This window comes from Brassica rapa, chromosome A02 (assembly GCF_000309985.2).
Source record: "Brassica rapa cultivar Chiifu-401-42 chromosome A02, CAAS_Brap_v3.01, whole genome shotgun sequence".
In the NCBI taxonomy this organism is placed as follows: Eukaryota; Viridiplantae; Streptophyta; class Magnoliopsida; order Brassicales; family Brassicaceae; genus Brassica; species Brassica rapa.
This window is the reverse complement of record NC_024796.2, coordinates 16,826,140-16,849,510: the sequence shown is the minus strand read 5'-3', so window position 1 is coordinate 16,849,510 and position 23,371 is coordinate 16,826,140. Positions and strand designations below refer to the sequence as shown.

Genomic DNA, 23,371 nt, shown 5'->3' with positions numbered 1-23,371 from the left:
TGTCACCTGAAAAAAGCATCGAAACCCTTTTTTTTCTTCTTTCCTTTACGTTCTCTAATTTGGGCTTCAGTTTATTTATGGGCTTTTCGTGCTCTTTACATTTTTTTTATATTTGTTCATTGATTGAGCCAACTTCTCCTGTGCCCCCGTATCTATAGCGGCCTCTCAAATCTCATATACCCCCATTGTTTTAATAAAATATAAAAACCCAATTTTACCCTTTTATTTTCGAAATTATTAGTTTTTAAAATAAATAATAATTTCAAATTTTCAAATTTTTACAATTTCAAATTTTGGATAATACATTATATCGTATAGTTTTACTTAGTTGTACTAAGTTGTACTTTGTTATACTAGGTAATACTGATGTTTAGTTATATTGAATTATACCTAATTATACTGAGTTATACTGGGTACTACTGAGGTATAGTTAAACCGAATTCTACTAAGTTATACTGGTTATATTGAGTTTCACTAGTTATACTGGTTATACTGAGTTTCACTAGTTATACCAAGTTATACTGCATACTACTAGTGAGTAAGATATACCTAGTTATACTGGTAATGCTACGTATTACCAATGTGTTAGGTATACATCGTTATACTGAGTTATTCAGATCTGAAGATGAAATGAATAAAAAAAATGAAACATACAAAAATCTTTCAAATAAAGAACATGAAGAACCCTAAAATATATATATAAAAAATAGAACATGAAGAACCCTAAAATAAAAAAAAACCCTGAATTTCTAGAATTGTAGATCTAGGATCGTAGATCCATAACCATAGGTTTAAACGCTGCATCTCAGGTAGGTTTGCCACCTTCTCTTCTCCGTTTTCGTCATCTTCTTCATCATCACATGAAGCTCTGAGCCACTGCAGATTTGTTTTTGCTTTTGGTTTTCAGATCTAATCTCAGGGTTAATTGAAGAAGAGAGAAGAAGAAACAAGAAGGAACAAGAGGAAACAAGACTTTTTATTAATTGATTTGACGGAGAAGAAGATAGAAGAAAGAACAAGAGAAAGAGAGAAGTTGCGGAGAGGGAGAGAAGAAGAAGAAGTCGCAGAGAGAAAGAAAGAAAGAAAAGTGAACCGTCGTAAGAAGGAGAGAAAGAAAAAAAAAGTAAATAAGAAATAAAACACATATACTTAGGGTTGGTTTCTAAAGGGCAAAATTAATTTAATTTTTACATTAAAAATAATTCAAAAAGAAAATGATTTTAGATGACGTCTTTGGGAGATTAGATTTTCACATAAGGGAGTAATAGAGAAGATGTTTCTAGCTAAGACATTCAATCACCTAAACCCACTAATCCACTACCTGATCTTCATTGCAGCTTTCATTGATCGTTTAAAAGCTTCACTGAGTGATATATGCACCTTTTGAGATGCCTCTTTCCCAACTCATCTACTTCCTCTCGACAAATTGCTCGAGTTCTTTCTCAAACAAGCTTTCCGATAATTGCAAGTTCCTAGATTCGTTTCTCTTAAGGGAGGCCGCTGCAGACAAGTAGCCAAGACAAGATTGGGAGGTCTGGAATGTAAAGAAAGGGGTGAGTTAATGGGTGTGGATATGCTTCTGCGTGATGGCAAGGTATGTCAGTTTATGATTTTTAATTTTTCTGTTTGACATTATGGATTTTGTGAATAGCTGTTATCTGATACATGGTTCTTCGTATCAGGCTACGGTGATCCAAGTGTCTATAGATATGCACAGTCCCAACGGCTTCAAACACATATTGATTGATTGAAAGATTATAGTTTTGTTTTGCCGTAAAACATCTTCATTAATAGTTTTGTGTGGTTGTCAGAGAATTTGTAGTTGTGCTCATTAAAAAATTGTTTTGGTCTATGGGTTTTAGCTTTTAGGTGTACAACCTCATTGATGGAGGCTAATATCGAGATGTTGAATCTCACTCTAAGGATACAACTGGCGTTTTGGTGAGTTATCAGTTATCACATTCTTACCGAATGATCACTTACATCTATCAATCCTTAAAAGAGTTGAAAGTCCATAAAATTTTGAAGGATTTCTTTAGATAGGAGAAAGATAAAATTAGTAGGACCTTTGGGATCTTTGTAAACGAGTGGGGCTATTCTGACTACGACCAAACCAGTGAATTGTTTGGTATCACCGGAATAAAGGCAGGTCAAAGAATGAAGCTTTGCGGTCTGCATTACAAGATCCTTGTTGTAGATTAGATGTAGGCATGGACTTTCAAAACTTTTTTCTAGAAAACTGCAAAACTCAGTATGTTGTAACCCTTGGTTCTAAAAATCGGCCGAGTTGACGATTTAACGTCTGATTAAGCATGACGCGGGAGGTTAACGTGGCGAACTGGATCGATTCGGTTGGCTCCAGTGTGCCGCACACGTAGTTATTGAAGATTGAGTTTCGCAATGTTCAAAGAAAAAAGATTGAGTTTCGGTGTGCAGAGTTTTTGTTTCAGAGAAGAAGGAGAAAAGAGTTTTGTGGGTCCTAATAATAGTTTAAAAATCTTGCATACCATGGACCATAGTGAAACTTATGGACTTATTTCCCTTTTGTCTTCTACCAAAGTGATGTATTGATTTTGTCTGAGTGGTTTGCAAACGCACCACCACAGTTACTCTGGCGATGTATTAATGATGTTTTATACATATAATATTACACACAAAATTTATATTATACATATAAATGAGATATTATATATATATATATATATATATATATATATATAAAAGGACAAAAATTCCTCTCCGCGTACTCTCCGTATTTTTTCTGCTTTTTCAATAACTCGCTAGGCTCCAGTGTGCCGCACGCGTAGCGCCTAGCGAGTTTTCGAACAAGGGTTGTAACAGGTATGTAAATTTTCTTTTTATGAAGTATCAAGAGAATTGATATTTCCTTTGTTAGATATAGTAGAGGTTCGTGGATTTCGATATATATGTCCTTTGTAGGTATTGGTAAACACAGTCGTGGACATGCTTCTCTCCCTTTAACTGTAAAGACATTAAAGTTTCCATCAGCAAATGACCACGTAACCAAGTAATCTCCTTCTTTTTCAAGCATTGAGTATATAGTACGTGCAACAAAGTGTTGAGTGTGCGTGTGTGTTACTGATGTTATCAAACAATATAGCTCAGACTCTATTTCCTTGAATTACACAGTTATATCAAAATCTGGTGGTGCACAATTGGATCTACTTATCTGCATTTTTAAAATATATTACAATAACAACTATGTAGATAAACTTCCAAACGGGAAAGCAAAAAAATATAATAATATCTACTCAAACTTAGAAAATAAACATCAATAACAAAAATACACTAAAATACTGATAATGTAAATTTTTAATAGGAAAATAGATTTTTTAAAAATTATTTTCTTAGATTGTCACCCATCAAAAACTTTTTAAAATCAATACATCATCATAACTTTTAAAGATTTATTAATTTTACCTACATTTTTATTTACAAAAATAGCATTATAAACACATTAGCCCCATTTCTATAACCGCATAGGAAAATGGTCATATGCATATGAGAAAGAAATTGTGTCAACAATAAAAACATAACAAAAATAGATAATAATAATCAAAATGAAAAATTGACAAATATATTACACCATAAATGAAAACCAAAACACTTTAAAATATAAACAAACATCAAACATTAAATTAAAAATACTTACTCTCCCGCGCGAAGCAACTTATGTATGATATTTTCCTGTTACCATCTTATCTCGAAAAACCAATCGATTTAGGAATCAGATTTTTAAAGAATTTTTAAACATCATATATTAGAATTACATTTTAATTTTAATTTTACAGAGAGTCTAAATTCTTATGTATATAAGTTCACACTTCACATAAATTCAAGCATATAACAATTTCATGCTAAAAATAAAGAAAATATAACACTTCTTGCAACTTTCATAACATAAATACTTTTACGTACAAATGAAAATACTATTACGTAGAATTAAGAAAATATTTAAAATTTTATTCAAAAAAATTAAGAAAATATAACACTTCATGCAAGTGCATGGTTAAATATGAACACTTCCATAACATAAATATTTTTACGTATAAATGAAATAAATTCATGTATGTATTTAATAATTTATATTGTTGTTTTCCTTTCTTTTTCTGTTATATGACATATTGTTTTTAAAATAAAATAATGCTTGATTAAATAAAATTCAACAACTAGAAAAATAAATATTTACAATAAATAAGTATCATCTCATAGTTGTAACCGTTATTGTTAATATGGTTACGAAAAATTGCAAAACCCTTCAAAACGTATTTATAAGAAAATTTTGCTCAAACAAAATGACCAATTATACACATACTACATTAGTTAAGATTTTAAATATATAAAATATGTATCAAAATAACTTATATAAAATATGTATCAAAAGAATCTAATTAGCCGAAACAAAGGAGTACTGGATACATATGAAAATCTAAGAGATTGATTAATAGGGATTTAGAATTGGATTTTTTGCTTTAAAAATTAAGTTATAAATTTTACAGCTTTAACTTTAGATTTTATTGATGTAGAATTATTTAAAAGATTTAAAAGCACTAAATATAAAACTTTATGTTTAATTTCATAATTTTAAGTTCACTAAAAAAAAATATGTTAGTGGTCTTTTCAACTCAAAACCAGAAAAATTTAATAAATCTACAATTTTATTTTAAAAGAAAAACATATTATATTTATTAATAAAATTTAAAATAAATTTCCCAAAAATATTATAGAATAAAAGTACCTTTTGATTAATGAAATTAAAATATTTCTTCGATCAATAAAATAAAAATATATTTTAATATAAAATTGTTTTAGTGTAAACTCCCCGGTCCGTAGGACGGCCAACCAAGTAGACTTAATAAAAGACTTATACCATGACTTTAAAAGTGGTAAAACTATGGTATATCATCAATCAACAATGGAGGTTCTGAAAGGTTCTATGAAACGAGTCTTCATGGGTAATCTCTACATCAATCTAGGTTAGTGTCGTTTCGTGTGAGTTAGTGAATATAGAATATTCTCTTGTATCAATTTGAATATCCTAGTATTCAGATCTTCTGTTGTAAATATCTTGTAGATCACGCTTTCTGTGTAACTACACAGCCTTTCTAAGGCAACTTAATATGAGGAATCCCAAAATTTTACCAACTATCATGGTATCAGAGCCAGAAGCTTCTGAACCTAATCTTCTTCTTCTTCTTCTCAACACATTAACTTTGAGAGAGCCTTTGGTGTGACAATTATAAAGTCACACATACCGCTGATTCTAAACCTAGATGATCACAACTATGATACCTGGCGTGAACTCTTCTTTACTCACTGCCTGACATTCGATGTTGCTGGCATATTGATGGGAGTTCTGTACCTGATGGAGCCAACGATGTTTAATGGAACAAACGAGATGGATTTGTCAAGCTGTGGATCTACGGTACCTTATCACCAGATCTCTTCCGCAGCTCCTTCGAAACTGGTGGCACAGCTCGAGATATTTGGGTTCTTATTGAAAACAAATTTTGCAATAACAAAGAAGCTAGAGCTATTCAGCTCGACAACAAACACCGAACTACTGAGATTGGCGATCACACCATAGAAGCTTACTCCCAGAAACTGAAATCTCTATCAGATCATCTAGGCAGACGCAGAGAGGACTTGGGTGTGGCACTTGCCCCACACAAAATTTTGTATTTTCTTCAGTAATTAGCTTATAATTTATCTAAATGTCCTTAATGTATATATTCTTTATAATGTGTGCCCCATACTCATTAAGTTGTTGGATCCGCCCAGACTAGCTCAACTTCATATTGGGTTCTTGGATAAATTTAATTTATATACAATATAATTGATTATATATAATATTTTGGGCCTTTATTGCAAAAAATACAATAAAAATTTGGACCATTTTTATCATTAAATTTATTTGTTTTAAAGGTGGGCCCTGAGCGTGTGCCCCACTTGCCTACCCCTCATCCAATGTGGATTCCCATCACTGATTGTACGCTTGTTACCTATCTCCTTAATGGTCTCAACGAACGCTTCGACAACATCATTAACGTGATTCGACATAGGGATCCATTTCCTTATTTTGCAACTCCGAAGTCAATGCTTCAAATGGAGGAAACACGACCGAAGAGAACTAACAAACATGTCGCGCAACACTCGGATCAGGCTTCATCATCTACGGCTCTAACCAATTTTTCTCAACCAAGCAACAACGCAGGCCGTGGCAATCACCCACGCTCTAATGGCAGAGGTAGCAGGCGTGATGGCAACAGAAACAGAGGATGCAACAACCAGCGATACTATCAGAAATACTACTCGAATCCACCATCGCATGGCTCCTACCCTCAGCGGCAGAATCCTCAACAACAATCATGGGCTCCTTATATGTCATCACCAGCACCTTACCGTCGCCTACGTGGACCTAGGCCACAGATACATCAAGCTCCCATGTTGAAAAATGAGTTCCAGCCCAGAACTGATTTTGCGGCTGCATTCAAAACGATGACTCTTGGAGACCCCATTGCTGCAGATTGGTATATGGATTCCGGAGCCACCAGCCATCTTGCCTCCACGACATGTATCCTAAATTCTAATCACACATCAAATATATAGACCACCAGATTATATAAAGTAAATTTGGAAGAGACAATTTGTTTTGCTGGCCGAATATTATTGATTAACAAAGTCTGTGTACAAATTAAAGTTCATGAAGCCAAATACGTTCTCATCTGAGTAACCGTTGATGAGAACTTAGTCACTTAGAAAGCATCTTTTTTACCAACAAGCCATAACCAACCCAAAGAAATTCCTGTAAGTGCTCCTCCTAATATAAAAGTCACCAGCAGATTCCCCAATGCATTCTTCTCCGGACCCTTCACAAAATATAAGTTAGAATAAAAATGTAGCTAGAGGTTGATTGTTTATAATATGTTTGTGCTCGAAGACTGTCATAGACTGTCATAGTTATAAGAAATAGAAATGTAATAACAAGGAAACGATCAAACCCGTAGGAAGAGTAGATTGATTACCATGTAACCTTTAGGGGCTACAGTGAGAATGCAAACAGTGAGATGGCCAGTACTTAATCCCAAAATAGAAATGAGCATAATCATCCATCCTTTATCACCATATTTTGCGGTGAAGTAAAACGCCGGAACGAGTAAATAACGGGACAAAACCACAATTGTAAGTGCTTTCCTATTTTTAGTCTGCAGCCATTTCACCAGCGGCATGTACCTCCCAACCAAATCCCAAAAGTTGTACACCGCTACTAGGACAAGTGCGTACCAAGTCCCTAACCCGTGTTGTCCTGTGTTCTCGTATAAGAACCCAGGGAAAATGGATAATGTCAAAACATAGATGAGGAATAGATTCACTGCATGGTCTATGTTTTGAAGCAATAGATCTTTTTTACTTAGCCTTTGACTCTTGGAATCATAATTAGTCTACAAAAAAAATTAGGAAATCAAGCAATGTTTCATATTAAAGAATCTTGAAAAAGAACAAAAGAAATATCATTTCATTTTGTTTTGGAAATTATCAAGAAATATTCTTAAATAATCTTGTAAAACAAACTAAGAAAGTAGTGATTCTTGAGGAATCTGAATTTACCATGTCTGATTGATATTGGATACCAGCAGCAGCAAGATCAGCAGAAACAGTTTGGGATCCTTCTGAAGCTGCCTTTTGTCGGTAACATTTGACGATGGGTAGTTTTGGGAACACATAAGCGTATAGCATCACACAGAGGAATTCTATGAATGTTGAAATTACTAAGAATATCACTGCACACGAAGAAAAAAGAAAAGAAAAAGCAAAAGATGAAACCATAAAACACTGAAAATATATGTGTTCTCCCAAAATATGTTAAACGTACTTGCGCCTTTTCGTAGACGGTCGTTTGATTTCTCAAAGGCTGCTTTAGTTATTAGCCTAAGCGCTGAGGTTAGAGCACCAGCTACAGCCAAGCCAGCCATGAATGACTACAATGAAACAAGAAGATGTATATCTAGCAAAAACCGGCTTATTAAATCTAATTTATCTAAACTAGAGACCTTAAAAACGTTAGATATTATTAAACCTGGATGAGTTCAGGGCACATTAGAGATAAATCACCAATCATTCCTCCTTTAACAGTAGCATCCGCGATGCCAAACAAAGATACAACTGCGCATAAACCGATATAAGGTCCGATTCCACCTTGACCTTTTGTTGTCAAGTCCAACTGTTTTTGAGTTTCTTAGAGTCGAGTCCATAAATAAATTCAGGCTCATGAAAAATAATAATGTAGGAGCAAGCCTCGAAATTTAAATTTACCATTATGAGCAAGAACGTGGATATTGTGAATAGAATGTAACCGACTAGTATTCGCTTTCGAGTATTGATTTTCGATTCATGGTATGCGAGAATGACGATTGTTCCAACCGCAAATGGTTGGTATACAAGTGGTAGAACCCTTGAAGGATGATAAACCTATTAGAAACATGTCATCAGACTGGTGAATGATGACCACTAGAAGAATAGTTAATAAGAATGAATATACAAATGAAAGGTAAACAGTAATTAAAAAGTTGTTGATAAGAATAAGATTTCGTTGTGAGAGTGAATATAACAGAAAGTTTAATAAAAAAATTCAGATCAAGTGAAAGTAAATTCATAACAAACAAAATTAGTTACATACTAATCATTAATTTGGAATTCGGTTCTTTAAACTGAATTTAATATAAAATGAATTTAAATTATTTTATTATCAATATTAATTTCTAAATTAAAAGCATAATATTTCAATTATGAATTATTATGAAATTAAATTTCAAAATAATACTTCCTCCGTTTAATGAAGAATGTCATTTTAACTTTTCACACAAATTGAAAATTACTAAAATACGCTTATGATTAAAATGTGTTTATGTTCTTAAAATTACAACTATTTAATCAATAGTATTTCAGATAAATATAATTATTTATATGTCATTGTATTTTGTAATTATTATCAAGATATCTGGATCAAACATTTTAGTATTCGGATTCGGTCACTTCAGATATTCGGATTTTTGGAGCGGATCCGGATCTGCTCGAATCAAATCCGTTATCTCAGATAATAATTCCAGCCATAGTTTTAAATTTTCTCATCATCTATTCTATTAAAATAGGATCATGACCTATTGATAAATGTTAAGTCCAACTATTTATTCTCTTTATCTAAGGAGCCAATTATTGTACTCTTTATATAACCGTACTAGGATAAGACATATGTCTTGTGCAAGGTAAATTTATATGAAAATTATTTAAAAAATATCATATAGAAAATAAAATGTATATTATTGATCGAATTAATATTTTTGGCCCTTAAACAATTTTTTAAAAACTTTTTTTGTTAATTACATAATTTATTTACCAATGAACTGATCCAATTTTTTAAAATATTTTAGGTCAAAAAATTATTTATCGCATAAAAACCTAACGCTTAGGCCGAAGAATCTCATGCCTATTATTTGGTTACAATGAAACTATGACAACTCGGTTTTATACCATGCTTTAGCAATTTAAAATTTAATTATGGTTATGATAAGTTTACGTTCACGTGCCAATGCTATCTATCTTTGATATTTTTCTCTTTTTTTGTGTCATTTTGGTTATAAATATTGATTTTTGAGTTTATTCTCATTTCTTTCTTTTATTTTGGCCTGAGATTTAGAAAATGTTTAAGATTCAAAATTATTAAAGAGATATACTTAGGTTATGATCTGCGTCTTGTGTATAATAAATATTTTATATTTATTACTTATTTTATATTTTTCTGCATATTATGAAATAATAAAATAATAATTATATATTAAATAACTAAGAAATCAGTTACTTTTATGTTATAAATTGGCTTGCACATATAAATCAAATGACCTCTCTCTTTATTCGCAATCATTTTAGGATTAATAAATCAAAAAAATCAATATTATCTATCGTATATGATATATAATTAAATTTGAACGATATGAAATACATATATATTAACATTAACACCTATTAAAATAAAATTATTTATTTGTATGATTTTATTATCATTATATCTTAAAAAATTTAAACATTGGTCATAAAAGTTTATGTAAGACTTTTAACAGTTTTAGAAATTTATACTTGTTTTGAAAAATTTAAAATACAACATATACAAAAAATCTAAATTTTTAATATATGATTAATGTAATTTTGTAATTTATTTTAATAATAAAGAATTAAATAAAAAAAATAAAAACAAATCAAGATTATTAGCAAATATTCATTATTTAAAATCATTAATTACTATATATATATATATATCATAATCACATTAGGTAATTCTGTAAGTTTAATTTAAGGAAATAATATATAATAAATTTTAATTTGATAAATGAATGGTCTATAATAGACATATTTTTTAATATAAAATTCCCTACCAATTTAATTTTGAACTAACAAAATTCTCAATTGATTTTCAAGTCGCCACGTAAACAAATAAATATTCCAATTAAGTGACGACTTAGCATGACAATTTTTTAATTAATACAAACTACATGTTCTACACTTTTTAAATGTTTCTCTATTAATGTATAGATAATGTTAAACCATTGATCATTAATTTTTGACATAATAATCTTAACAGTTTAGTAATTTTGTCATTTTTTTTAAATTCTAAATATAACATATACGAAAATTTCTAAATTTTAATTTTATGGGTAATTTGATTGTTTAATTTATTTTATTAATATAAAATTAAACAAAAACGATGGATGAGATATAAATTGTTATCAAATATTTATTATAAGAATCATTAATTATCATATATATATATATTAGTCATTTTGGTAATTTCATGGCTTTTATTTAAGAAAGTAAAAGAAAATAGTAATTGTACACTTTAATTAATTTTATGATTAGTTTAATGAAAAGTATAATATATACTTAACTAGACCAATATATTTTTTAAGGATTCTGAATTTCATTTTGGTGACGACACGTGGCTACACTTAAAGGTTGTAATGTTTCTCAATTAACTAGATTTTTTATCCGCACATCCGTGCGGGTAGATTTTCATTTTATAAATATATATCGGATACCATCGCAAAAATTTAAAAGATATGATTTACATTTTTGTGTTATATATTGTGTAAATCTATAATGTTATTGGTTATGTTTCTTATTCGATAATATTAATGTATAATGATTTGTTTATATATTTTACTTTATTATTAATTGTTATTATTTATTAATATATTTTTGAGTTTTGTAAAATAAATTCATAGGATGAAACACAAAATTGAGAATCTCCTTCAATTTTTCTAATTTTTACAGACTGAATACAATACATTTTAAAATTTTATTCAGTTATACTATAAAACTGATATTTTCTTAGCATAATCTATATTTCTATGTTATTTATTTTAGTATATTGTGGGATTTTATAAGTAAATACATTATAATAATACTATATTATTAATTATGAAATCAATCGCTGCATTAATTTAAAAATATTTTAAAATTTTATTAAATTTTGTTAGGTTTTTTCAACAAATTTTGCTATAAGTAAAAATAAAATTTAAATTTACAATTAAAATTTAAAATTTAAATTTACTGTTAAAATTTAAAATTTAAATTTACTGTTAAAATATATTTATTAATATATATATAATTTATAAGATTTTTTAGAAATGTTATATATTAAATAGATTAACTTAAATAGTCAAATAGATGTAATTGAGAAATAGACCTAGTATGAATTTTTATGGTATTTCTTTTAATAAAGAAGATATAGAATATAATTATAAAATTTGAAAAATAGCATACACTTTTATTTTATTTTGTTTTATAATAAAATTTTATTTAAATTAATATATAATAGTATATATTATTTGTTACAAAATTAATCAATGGTATTAATTTAAATAAAATATTTTAAATTTTTAGAAGGATTTTGTTAGATTTTTTCTCAACATTTTGTTATAACTAAAAATAAAATTTAAATTTACAGTTAAAATTGATTTATTATTAATATTTTTATATATTGAATAGATTAATATAAATAATTAAATAAATGTAATTAATGAAATGGACCTAGTATGACTTTTTTATGATAGATAAAATGGTGCTTCTCTTTTAAGAGAGAAGATATTTTAAAATTTTAGATATATTTTGTTAGATTTTTTCTCAACATTTTGTTATAACTAAAAATAAAATTTAAATTTACAGTTAAAATTGATTTATTATTAATATCTTTATATATTGAATAGATTAATATAAATAATTAAATAAATGTAATTAATGAAATTGACCTAGTATGAGTTTTTTATGGTAGATAAAAATGGTACTTCTCTTTTAATACAAGAGATATATAAGATATCTGATTTTATTTCAACACTAACCACTGCATCCCATATATATTAAAAGAGAAGCATTACAACATATTTTTGTAGTCACATGTCATCACCACAGTTAGAGGTGTCAAAATGGGTCAAATGGGTCAACACAATCCATAACCCAAATGAGTTTATTGTTAATGGGTCATGGATCAACCCAACCTATTAAATTAAATAGGTTAGATGGGTTAGTGGTTGACCCATCGACCCAACATCTTTATATTGAATTACTAGGGTCGGTCCGCCCTACAGCCGGGATATTAGTTAATTTGATATTTACTAAATGCTCGAGTTGAAGTTTGTTTTAAGATTCAAGAATTTGGTTATCTATTATGTGTTACTTATTAGTATGCGGTGGTATTTTAAAATGACATATGGTATTTCATATATTTAGTTTAGAATAAAACATGGACATATGTATTGACTATATATAAAAGTTGGGTATAATTTTAAAATGACATATGTATAGAGGTTTTTTAACCATTACGTCACTGGCACAAAATATTTATAACTGCAAATAACTTCTTTTAAAAGCAAAACTAATAAAAGCGTGTACAACAAATGTATTTTGATATATATTATATGCATCAAGTTATAAAGGTTGGAAACATTGCAAAACTGTTTGGAGCAAAATTTTTAACTTCACGATCTTCATCTTGACGTCAGTTCAGTGCCGGTCCTGGCCACAAGCAGAAGAAGCATGGATTTCAAGCCAACACGATAATAAGCATTTTCGTGGCCACATATTTATAAAAAGTGACTTTAGCCTATTGGTTCTAAGAGAAATTAACAGTGTTGGAGGTGCTGGGTTCAATTACCCTTGACAGCCTTTCGTTTTATTTTGGCCCCAAATATAAAATGGGACACGTGTCACTCCCATAACGCACGACTTGATGACGTGGCATCACAGGAGGGCGGCGAACATATTTTTATATATATATATTTTTAAGTTAAGACCAAGTTGATCGAAATGAGAAAATTTTTTGTGGTTTTGGCGGAAAAACGCATTTTTGTGGAAAAAAGAGTTTTTGCAGTTATGGCAGGAAAATGCGTTTTGTGGTTTTTGTGGAAAACAAGTTTTTGCGATTTAGGCAGGAAACCACGATTTTGTAAGGAAACGAGTTTTTGCAGTTTTGGCGGGAAAGCGCGTTTTGTGGTTTTACAGGAAAATGTGTTTTTGTGGTTTTGGCGGGAAAACACGTTTTTGGGATTTGGTGGGAAAACGCGTTTTTGCGGGAAAACGAGTTTTTGCGGAAAAACACATTTTTGCGGGAAACGCATTTTTGCGGAAAATTGCATTTTTTGCGGTTTTGGCGGAAAATGCATTTTTGTGGTTTTGGCGGAAAAACGCGTTTTTGTGGTTTTGAAGGGAAAACGCGTTTTTGTAGTTTTGGTGGGAAAACGCGTTTTTGTGGGAAAACGCGTTTTTGTGGGAAAACTGATTTTGTGGGAAAACTGATTTTTACAGTTTTGGCGAAAAATTGCGGTTTTGTGGTTTTGGCGGGAAAACTTGGTTTTCAGTTTTAGCGGGAAAATTGGGTTTTAAGTTTTGGCGGGAAATTGCGTTTGGTGGTTTTGGCGGGAAAATGTGTTTTTGCGGGAAACATGTTTTTGCGGGAAAATGAGTTTTTGTAGTTTTGGCGGGATAACGCGTTTTGCGGTTTTAGCGGGAAAACGCGTTTTTGCGGAAAATTGCATTTTTGCGGAAAATTGTGTTTTTGCGGAAAATTGCATTTTTGCGGGAAATTGCGTTTTTGCAGTTTTGGCGGAAAATGCGTTTTTGCGTTTTTGCGGTTTTGTCGGGAAAACGCGTTTTTGTGGTTTTGGTGGGAAACGCGTTTTTTCGGGAAAACTGATTTTTACAGTTTTGGCGGAAAATTGCGGTTTTGGCGGAAAATGCATTTTTACGATTTTGGCGGGAAAACGCGGTTTTGCGGTTTTGGCGGGAAAACTAGGTTTTCAGTTTTGGCTGGAAATTGCGTTTGGTGGTCTTGGCGGGAAAACGTGGTTTTGCGGGAAAACGAGTTTTTGCGGTTTTGGCGGGAAAACGCGTTTTTGCGGTTTTGGCGGGAAAACGCGTTTTTGCGGTTTTGGAGGGAAAACACGTTTTCGCGGTTTTGGCGGGAAAACGCGTTTTTGCGGTTTTGGCGGAAAAACATATTTTCGCAGTTTTAGCGGAAAAAATTATTTTGCGGTTTTAGCGGGAAACGCATTTTACCACCAAATAAATAATTGAACTTTTGAGAAACTCATGATTTTCCAATTCTATCAAACCTTAGAATTGGGTGGTTTACTCATGGTTTTCTTAATTGAAAACAAAATGGATCAGAGTTGACCCAACCCAATAAACCCATTAACTTGTTAACCTATTAACCTATTAACCTGTTAACCCATTAATCCATTAGATCAAAAATAAAAAGTTCATTTGGGTTAATGTGTCAACTTGGGTTGGGGTAACCCATGGATCATGACCCATTTTAACACCTCTAACCACAGTCATTCTTAGAATACTTAAAAAATAAGTTGGTCCGTATAAATATATAATAAGCTTTTTATTAAAGTAACCATAAATTAATCATGAATGTTCTTCATTGTTTCCTTAAATAAAAATCACAGAATTACCTAACAAGGCTAAAGTATATATGACAATTAATGATTTTTAATAATAAAGATTTGATAAAACTTAGTCTATTATCTATTATTTTTAAAAATTTTAACTTATTAAAATAAATTAAACAACCACATTAACTATATAATAAAAAAAATTTGTATATGTTATATTTTGAATTTTTAAAAACGACTATAAATGACTAAAGTTATTAAAATTCTCATATTGAAATTTTTGTGATCCATGGTTTAAAATTTTGGTTATAACAAGATACAAATGATTACGAAATTACATAAGTAGGAAGTCTCATTTAATAAATATTATATATATATATGTATATTAATATTTTTTAAATAAATTATATGCCATATAAAATACATAAGTATTTTATTTTCGAAATTTGCTTTGAATTTTTTTGATAAACATTTTGAACAAATATGGACAACTTAATATTTAGATTTTAAACTTTGCAGTGAATGTTTTTAAAATTATAAATTATTAAAACTATTAAACATCCCACAATTTTTTTATAGTTATTAGTGATTTAAAATTTTTGTTATAAAGAAATACAAATGATCAAAAATAATATAAGTATAAAATATTTTAAACAGATGTCAATATTAAAAATGTACTATATATCTATGTTAATATTATTTAAACTTAGTTTTATACCATATAAAATAAAATAAAGTGTTTGTGTGGATTAATAAAACATATTTATGTATTTGCACCAATTTAATTATATACGTAATAGTCACTAAATTTTTAATTATTCAATATATATTTATTATTTCATAATATGTAAAAAAAACATATAATACATAGAAATAATTTATATGTAATATTCATTCCGCGCAAGACGCGGATCTTAACCTATTTTTATTATAACTGACGTACATACTACTTATTATTAAAATACATTTTAGTAACCTTTACTTTAACTCAAAAACTTTCGGAACTGACCCCTACGGTTACAAAAATGTATTTAGGAGGAAAAATAAATGCTGGTCGACCAATAACGTATAACATGCTAAGTAATCATATTAACTCACTCAAATATAGTTCTCTTATCCAAGCCCAGGTACATTCCCAGTGTCAAGCGTCTACACAAACATGGACTATCTATTCTGGAGGAAGAATAATATCATAGAGCCAGATCAAAACAGAGATCCTTATCCCTGGATTATTTGGTATATTTGGAAGGCTCGAAATGATAAGCTTTTCAGGGGAATAGACAGAGACCCGTTGGAATTAGTTCGCTACGCAGAAAGTGAATGCCACGCCTGGTTTAGTGCAAATGAGATGGTACCGCCAGTAGTAGCCAACAATAGCGAGGAAAACCAAGTCTTAAGCTTGAGTAATATTTGCTTACTGGATGGATCTTGGACAGCTTCTGCTCGATTTAGTGGATGTGGATGGGCTTGGATGGATAGTGGGGAGAACATACAACTTATGGGAACACGGAACTTCACTCGATGTGAATCAGCATTGCATTCGGAGTTAGAAGCACTGCGCTGGGCGATGGAGAATATGCTTCAACACTCGCCATGCCAGAGCTTTGGAACAGACTGCAAGGAGCTGATTGCAATGATAAAGGAACCCCAAAAGTGGCCAAGATTCGCAACAGAATTGGAGAAGATAGAGACGCTGCAGATTTGCTTCCCAGACTTTAAGATCACCCATGTCTCACGAGTGCGCAATCATTTCTCGGACTATTTAGCTAAGACTGCTAGGACCTTCCATAGGGAGTTATTGTTCATTGGTTGTTCTATTCCGGTCTGGTTACCCAGACCACCTCAAGCCTGAGTAATAGAATAGCCGTTCGACGTCAAAAAAAAAAAAAAAAAAAAAATATAGTTCTCTTATTAATTCTTCTACGATTACATTTACCACTTATATAGATATTTTATCAACACTTGGGACCCAACGTATTTATCCTTTCTAGAACATTACAAACAATTCGTCTAGCTATTATTTAGTTATTTGGTTTCATGTGTTGGGTTATATAATTAACCTATCAGATAGTATTAAAAATTAATTCTTTCAAACATTTTTCAAAAAAAAAATATTTGGTTTGCGGTGCGGGTTGGGGTTGATATCGGTTTTCGGATATAACACCTTAAGAACCGTTCGAGTATATAGGACATGTCTAATAGAGTATGCAACTTTGATTTTCGGATCAATTCCGAGTCGAATTCTTGGGGACGAATATTCTTGACTAGTTATGTTAGGTAACTACTAAGAAAATATAATATCTTGCAAACTTTAGGAATAAAGTTTAAAAATAATTTCTGAAATGCATATAGCACAAGTGTATAGTTATGCAACTTAACATATTTAATATAGTTATAAAAAAATATATTAAACTAAATTTATATTAATTACAGATATAATTACAAAGAAAAACAAAAATATAAAAAAATTCTAAAAAAATAAAACAAAAAATATATCCACCTTTTCAAATGACGAGTCAGAATCTAGTTCTCTTTTTAATTTGTTAGTAGCCATTCAAAATCAACATTTTCAGATAACCAAAACAAAACATCAGATTTCAAGAGTCAATTTGAAAAATGTGAATTGATTCAATGTTTTTCTCGTTCATTTCCAATTTTTGGTCATCTTGTAAAACCAGCACTTTCTTAGATAAACCTTAACATAAACAAATTTTGAATATGGGAATTAACCAAACAGAGACAAAAGGCGAACCGGAAAAACTTGGTAGTAGTAATCTGCGATAGTGAGCATACTGTTCCAAGATACAAGAGATCCGATTCCAAGAATACAACAAACTACCATTGCTTGATACTTCCCCTGTTTTCAAATTCAGATATAAACAAGAATCTGAGGAAAATAATTAAACATTTTGGTTTTGGATCTGAGTTTTGGGTTGTGAAAAATTACCTGAAGCTCCTCAGGAGCTTGGTCCTCGCATACATCCAACATTTTCAAATAGTTACAGAAGCTCAAAAGAACATACTCCTGTCTCTGAAGACACAAAAATTGGATGGAACAAGATGGTCTATTTTTCTTTTCAGTTTACGGTGCAAAAAGCTACAGGTACTTACTTGGAACTTAGCATATGAAATTATTGCGGAGTCAACGACTTTCTTGATTTTATTAAGAGCAAAAAACATTCATGTTGATGCAAAAAAATATTTTTTTAAACATGGAGATGAGTGAGTAAGATAAATATAGGGTTTTAAGGTTTGACAGCAAATTTGAAAGCTTTTAAAATAAGACTCAAGGTGTTATCATACCCTGAGGTCATATGTATGGTTTAGAAACTTTTCTTTTATGTCCAATATATGTAATCGTCCTTTTATGTCTTTTTTATATTTAAAATCAAACAATTATTCTATTACTCAAAATTGAGATGGTCTAGATAACCATACCGAAACAACCAATAAAACAGACATTTCTATAAAAAATACTTTAATGGTACCGTAAAACTCCATTAGATCTCCAAATTCACTTGACAAAGAACTCATGTGAAGCGGTTTCACAAAATGAGTATGCCCGTGTGATCGAAAGTCTCATGTACTTGACAAATTGTACTAGAGCAGATTTAGCGAACACACTAAATGTACTAAGTCGATATACAAGTAATCCGGGTCATAAACACTAGAAAGTTATAACGATAGTACTCAATTACTTGCGTCATACCAAAGATTTTGGACTTCACTATGGTAAAGAACCAGTAGTTTTAGAAGGATACAGTGATGCTAACTGGATATAAGATTCTAAAACCTCAAAATCCACAAGTGGATATGTCTTTATACTAAGAGAAACAACAATATCGTGGAAATCTATCAAACAAACACTATTAGCCAGATCCACCATGGAATTTGAGTTCATAGCCGCAGACAAACCAGCAGAAGAAATTGAATGGCTTAGAAGTTTTTTAGAAGACGTTCCTATGTGGGAGAAACATGTGTCAGCTATACACATACATTATGACAGTCAATCATCGATAGCTCGGGATCAGAATAATCTCAACAATGGTAAATCTCGTCACATCAAAGACAACATAAAACTATTAGAAAACTTATCTCAAATGGTATAATCAAAATAGACTACACCAAATCGGCTGACAACCTAGCAGATCCATTCACTAAAGGTTTGCCACGAGATATTATTTCTAAATCATCAAAAGGAATGAGTTTAAAGCCTATAACGAATGAGGATGCTTGATTGCAACACTACATATCATAACTGGAGATCCCAAAATGTAGGCTCAAATGGAAAATAAAATCAAACAGAATGTACCAAAAGCACTTTGAAACAAAGCAGTCTCTTCCCAGCACCTAAGATGATAAAAGTGCTATCTAATGTGAGAAGGATAAGCATAGGCTTTTAATGATTCCATAGCTTCTAAAGTGAAGTATTACTCAATACTTTTCATGGTCAATCACCTAATGAGTGTGAAATAAGGCTGTTTCTAGGAGAACGAAGGCAAGTCTATATTCTCTAAGTTCACTCATGAAAACCAGGAATATTTCAGGGCCACAATGAACACGATAGAGAACTAAGTTCTACGAGAAAATGAAGCTGCTTTATGCATGTTGTCTCGATCTACATAAAACACCGGTTGGTTCAAGACATCATGTTCACCTTCTTTTTAAGTAAACCCGACATATATTAACTATGAGTGATTCAAGGCTCAAAAATGACACCAACTCAAACATAGTAAACTTTTCGCAAACACACTCGAAAAGTCAGTATGTGTAGTCTTTAAGTTAAGTATAGTCAGTAGAGTTTATAGAGTTTATCAATCAGCCTAGTATTCGTATGTTTAGAGTCATTTCTATTCATGTGGGGTATTGTTGGATCAATTTCTTAAAGCCCATAAGCTTTAATATAATTGTCTAAATATGAAACAAAATGGGCCTCAAGAAAAGCATGTTGGCTTTAATGAAAGGGAGTTAAAAACATCCCAGATCGCTTATGAGAGGAAAGATGGTATTTATATATGTCGGAGCACTTGTTGGTGTTCAGCAAGGGAGGAGACTGGACGCTCCGCGTGCACGCGCCGCCGTCCGGCCGGCTCGGCTCGGCTCTGATCCGCGTGGACTTGGGCTTGGGCTTGGACTTGGATCTTGGGTCTTGCTGAAGAGCCATAGGCCCATAAGGTTCTTTTGGACCATGTTTAGGTTAGCAATTTTTTCCCAAAACCAAGATTTAACATTACGATTTTTGTGTTGTATTTGAATTTGACCTGCTCAGAAGAGCTATCGACATCGTGATGGAGGACATAGCTTACGATCATCGGCTTTGATCATGCCGCTAGGCATTTGATTAAGACATTTCACAATGATCCGAAGACTTTGTCGCATCTCTTCGATAATGATACAGTAACGATCATAGCGATCGTTATGAATCGATTGACAAGTCCAATCCCAATATCTTGATTTCGAAAGGCGACACATCGGAAACCTATATATATATCGTCTGCTAAGACACGACCAAATTAATGTTTGGATAAAAATTCTTTCTGACATCATCCGACTTTTATTTCGAGGACTCACAGAAATCCCTCGGATAGTGCAACAATCCGTTCGTAAAGACGAGGATTTTTTTTTTATAACCCCAATAAATTTTCCACGCCTATACTATTATATATAACTAGGAAACAAATCTGCGCATTCGCGCGGATAATTAATTTTTTACTAAAAATATATTATTTAATGTTAATTCTATATACTTAAAATAGCTATACTTTTTTACTAAGCGATCAAAATACATTTTTAATTGTTCACTTAGATATACCAGTTTCAATATGTATAGAAAAAGTTCTAATTTTTTTGAACATTTGCCAAAAAGGAAAGAAAATATCATATATGATGTTGGAAACTTAATCTGGTTATTGATACGATGCGTGTGCATATCAGTATCAAACACATTACGACAAAATAACTTTGGATATAGCTTTCAAGGCTCACTGGCTTTCAGCTTAACAATAGTCCTATATATTGAAAAATATTGATCCAATGTTCAAATTAAATTATATCGACTGTTTATACCAAATGTGAAAAGTACTGAAAACATGAAATGTTTATAGAATGTATAAGCCAAAATTTTATGTATCTAGTAAGTGATCAAGAACAAAACAAATGTACGGAGACTAAAAACTGTTTATTTTCCTAGATGACTGATCAAAGTTCAGATAGTGGTTTATCACCTAAGGAAACAGAGAAATAACCTGATCCATAACCAGACATCACTCACGGCTGCAGCGGTTTTCCATGGGATCGACAGGGAGATACGCAACATCATCTCGGCAAGGAGAACCAGGAAGCACTTTGGATCCCTCATGGTTATGTGGCTGAGATAATTGGTTTGAAGGTTGTTTGTAGGCTGACATATTGCCTTTGAGTTTGTAGTTGAATGATCCATCTTGTTTTTTTATTTCTTTTTGTCAAAATGGCTCGGACGTAAGATCTTCTTGTAAAATCTTCTATTCATTTATGATATTTACAGTTTAGCAAAAAAAAAAGATCTGTCCTGGGTCAACTTTCTTTCTCTGTGGATATACATCACGTGAAGGAAGAGATCGGTAGTATTATTGCTTCTTCTTCTTTTCTTTTTTTTTTGAGAAAGGATTTGGGTAGTATTATATCTTTCATCAAAATAATTTATATATTCCCCAAAAATTATTATTACCTAATCTTCTGCTTCAAAGAATGTTCTTTCTCCGTTCTTGTTCTTCTTCTCGGACCATATTTCCATCTAATTTATTAAAACAGAAATACAAATAGAATTTTGTCCATGATTTACTTTGATAATTACATGCCATGCCACTCTTACATTTATGTATAAATAACTAATTAATATTGATCAAAAATATAATCCAATCGTATTACAGCATTTAATCTCCAGTCCTTTGCAACATTTAATATCTTATACCATCTACAGTAAAAATCTCTATAAATTAATACTCGATAAATTAATAATCTCTATAAATATAAAATTTCACTGGTCCCAACTTGGGCCGATTCAAAATTTGACACAAATCGATAAAATTATAAGATAATAACTTTTTAGAAAATTCTATTTAAATATATGGCGCCACTAAAATTATTAAATAATAATTTATATGTATGCATATTTTATATAAGTAAGAACCTATCATTATATGGTTTGTTTATATTCACAATATAATTATCTTTATTTTCTTAACACTTAATATATTTTTGATGAGATTTAGTAATATTATCTAAAACCATATTTAAGTTTTATGCAATATATATTATATACTCCAAATAATATAATAAAATTAATATAAATGTAAATTTAAAAAAAAATAACAATTAATTACAATATACTAAAATAAAAAAATTTCCTTACCTTGGAATAAATATTTCTTAAAATAAGAAATCTAAATAAAGAAACTTTTATAAATTAATAAAATTTTAAAGTCTTAACATTTATTAATTTATAGAGGTATAATGTACCCATATCCTATAATATCTCTGTGATTGTATCTAAGTTTACTTTCCTATTTTCGGCAGTAATTTTTTTGCTTCTTAATAAAACCAGACTAACGTTTTTTAAAGATATAGTTATATGTTCAAACCAAACTGTAATCCAAAACCGGTGATTCTTGGTTTTACATTGACTGGCGTGTTTTTAATATTTAAATATCTAACCATACTGAGTATGGAAACGGAAGCGGGTACGCGGAAGCGCAAACGTAAAGAAGCGCATAAGCGAATTTTTAAAAAATATTAGGAAGCGGGTACGTGTTGGAAGCGTATATCTATATATATATATATATATATATATATATATATATATATATAATTTTTTTAGAAAAATTAGGACTAAAACTTTTATGATTTATATCTGAAATAAGCATTTATTCAGTTATAATAATTTTGAAATGATTTTATATTAAAACTGTAAAAATACACATAAATTAAGTTTACAAAAAAATATTATATTAATTATTTTTAATACTTCATAAATAATTGACACAATATATTTCAATGTGTGCTATGTCTTTAATAAAAAATCTCAATGCACAAAGATAATTTATAGTTTTATTTTTAATATTTGTATATTTATAACTCAATATTCATTACTATTAATTTTTTTATTTTATAAAGATTAAAACTATGGTTTTATATTTTATTGGTATACATTGCATTTTTCTTAAAAACGGAAGCGTGATTCCAAAACGGAATCGTAAGCTTCCAACAGGTTTTTAAAGAGAATATTTTAGAAACGTTTTGGAAGCGAGATTCCGCAAGCTTCCACAAGGTTCCGATTCCGATTCCGGTTCCGAAGCGGGAAGCGGACGTCCGATGAAGCTTCCGTGCAAACCTTTCACATTTTACTCTAATTCTCACATTTTCTTAAA

General features: G+C 30.6%; 1 protein-coding gene across 1 annotated transcript; it reads right to left on the bottom strand.

Annotated features, from left to right (window-relative positions):
- Positions 1-334: 334 nt before the first annotated feature.
- On the bottom strand, positions 335-23,081 carry LOC103868171 (equilibrative nucleotide transporter 3-like). The gene is made up of 9 exons (XM_009146270.3): positions 18,078-23,081; positions 17,914-17,997; positions 17,719-17,823; positions 8,335-8,490; positions 8,099-8,242; positions 7,895-8,000; positions 7,630-7,802; positions 7,047-7,463; positions 335-6,890 (listed from the first exon to the last, which is right to left on the bottom strand). The coding sequence occupies exons 1-9, from the start codon at positions 18,144-18,146 to the stop codon at positions 6,777-6,779; spliced, it is 1,368 nt and encodes a 455-aa protein (XP_009144518.1). The 5' UTR covers positions 18,147-23,081; the 3' UTR covers positions 335-6,776.
- Positions 23,082-23,371: the final 290 nt, after the last annotated feature.

Excerpts from the sequence above, each read along its gene's own strand:
- LOC103868171 (XM_009146270.3), bottom strand. The coding sequence starts at position 18,146 with ATGTTTTTTGCTCTTAATAAAATCAAGAAAGTCGTTGACTCCGCAATA. Across the intron at positions 8,491-17,718 it reads ACTACTACCAAGTTTTTCCG|GTTTATCATCCTTCAAGGGT; the intron begins GTTCGCCTTTTG and ends TGTTTCTAATAG. Across the intron at positions 8,001-8,098 it reads TGTGCCCTGAACTCATCCAG|TCATTCATGGCTGGCTTGGC; the intron begins GTTTAATAATAT and ends GTTTCATTGTAG.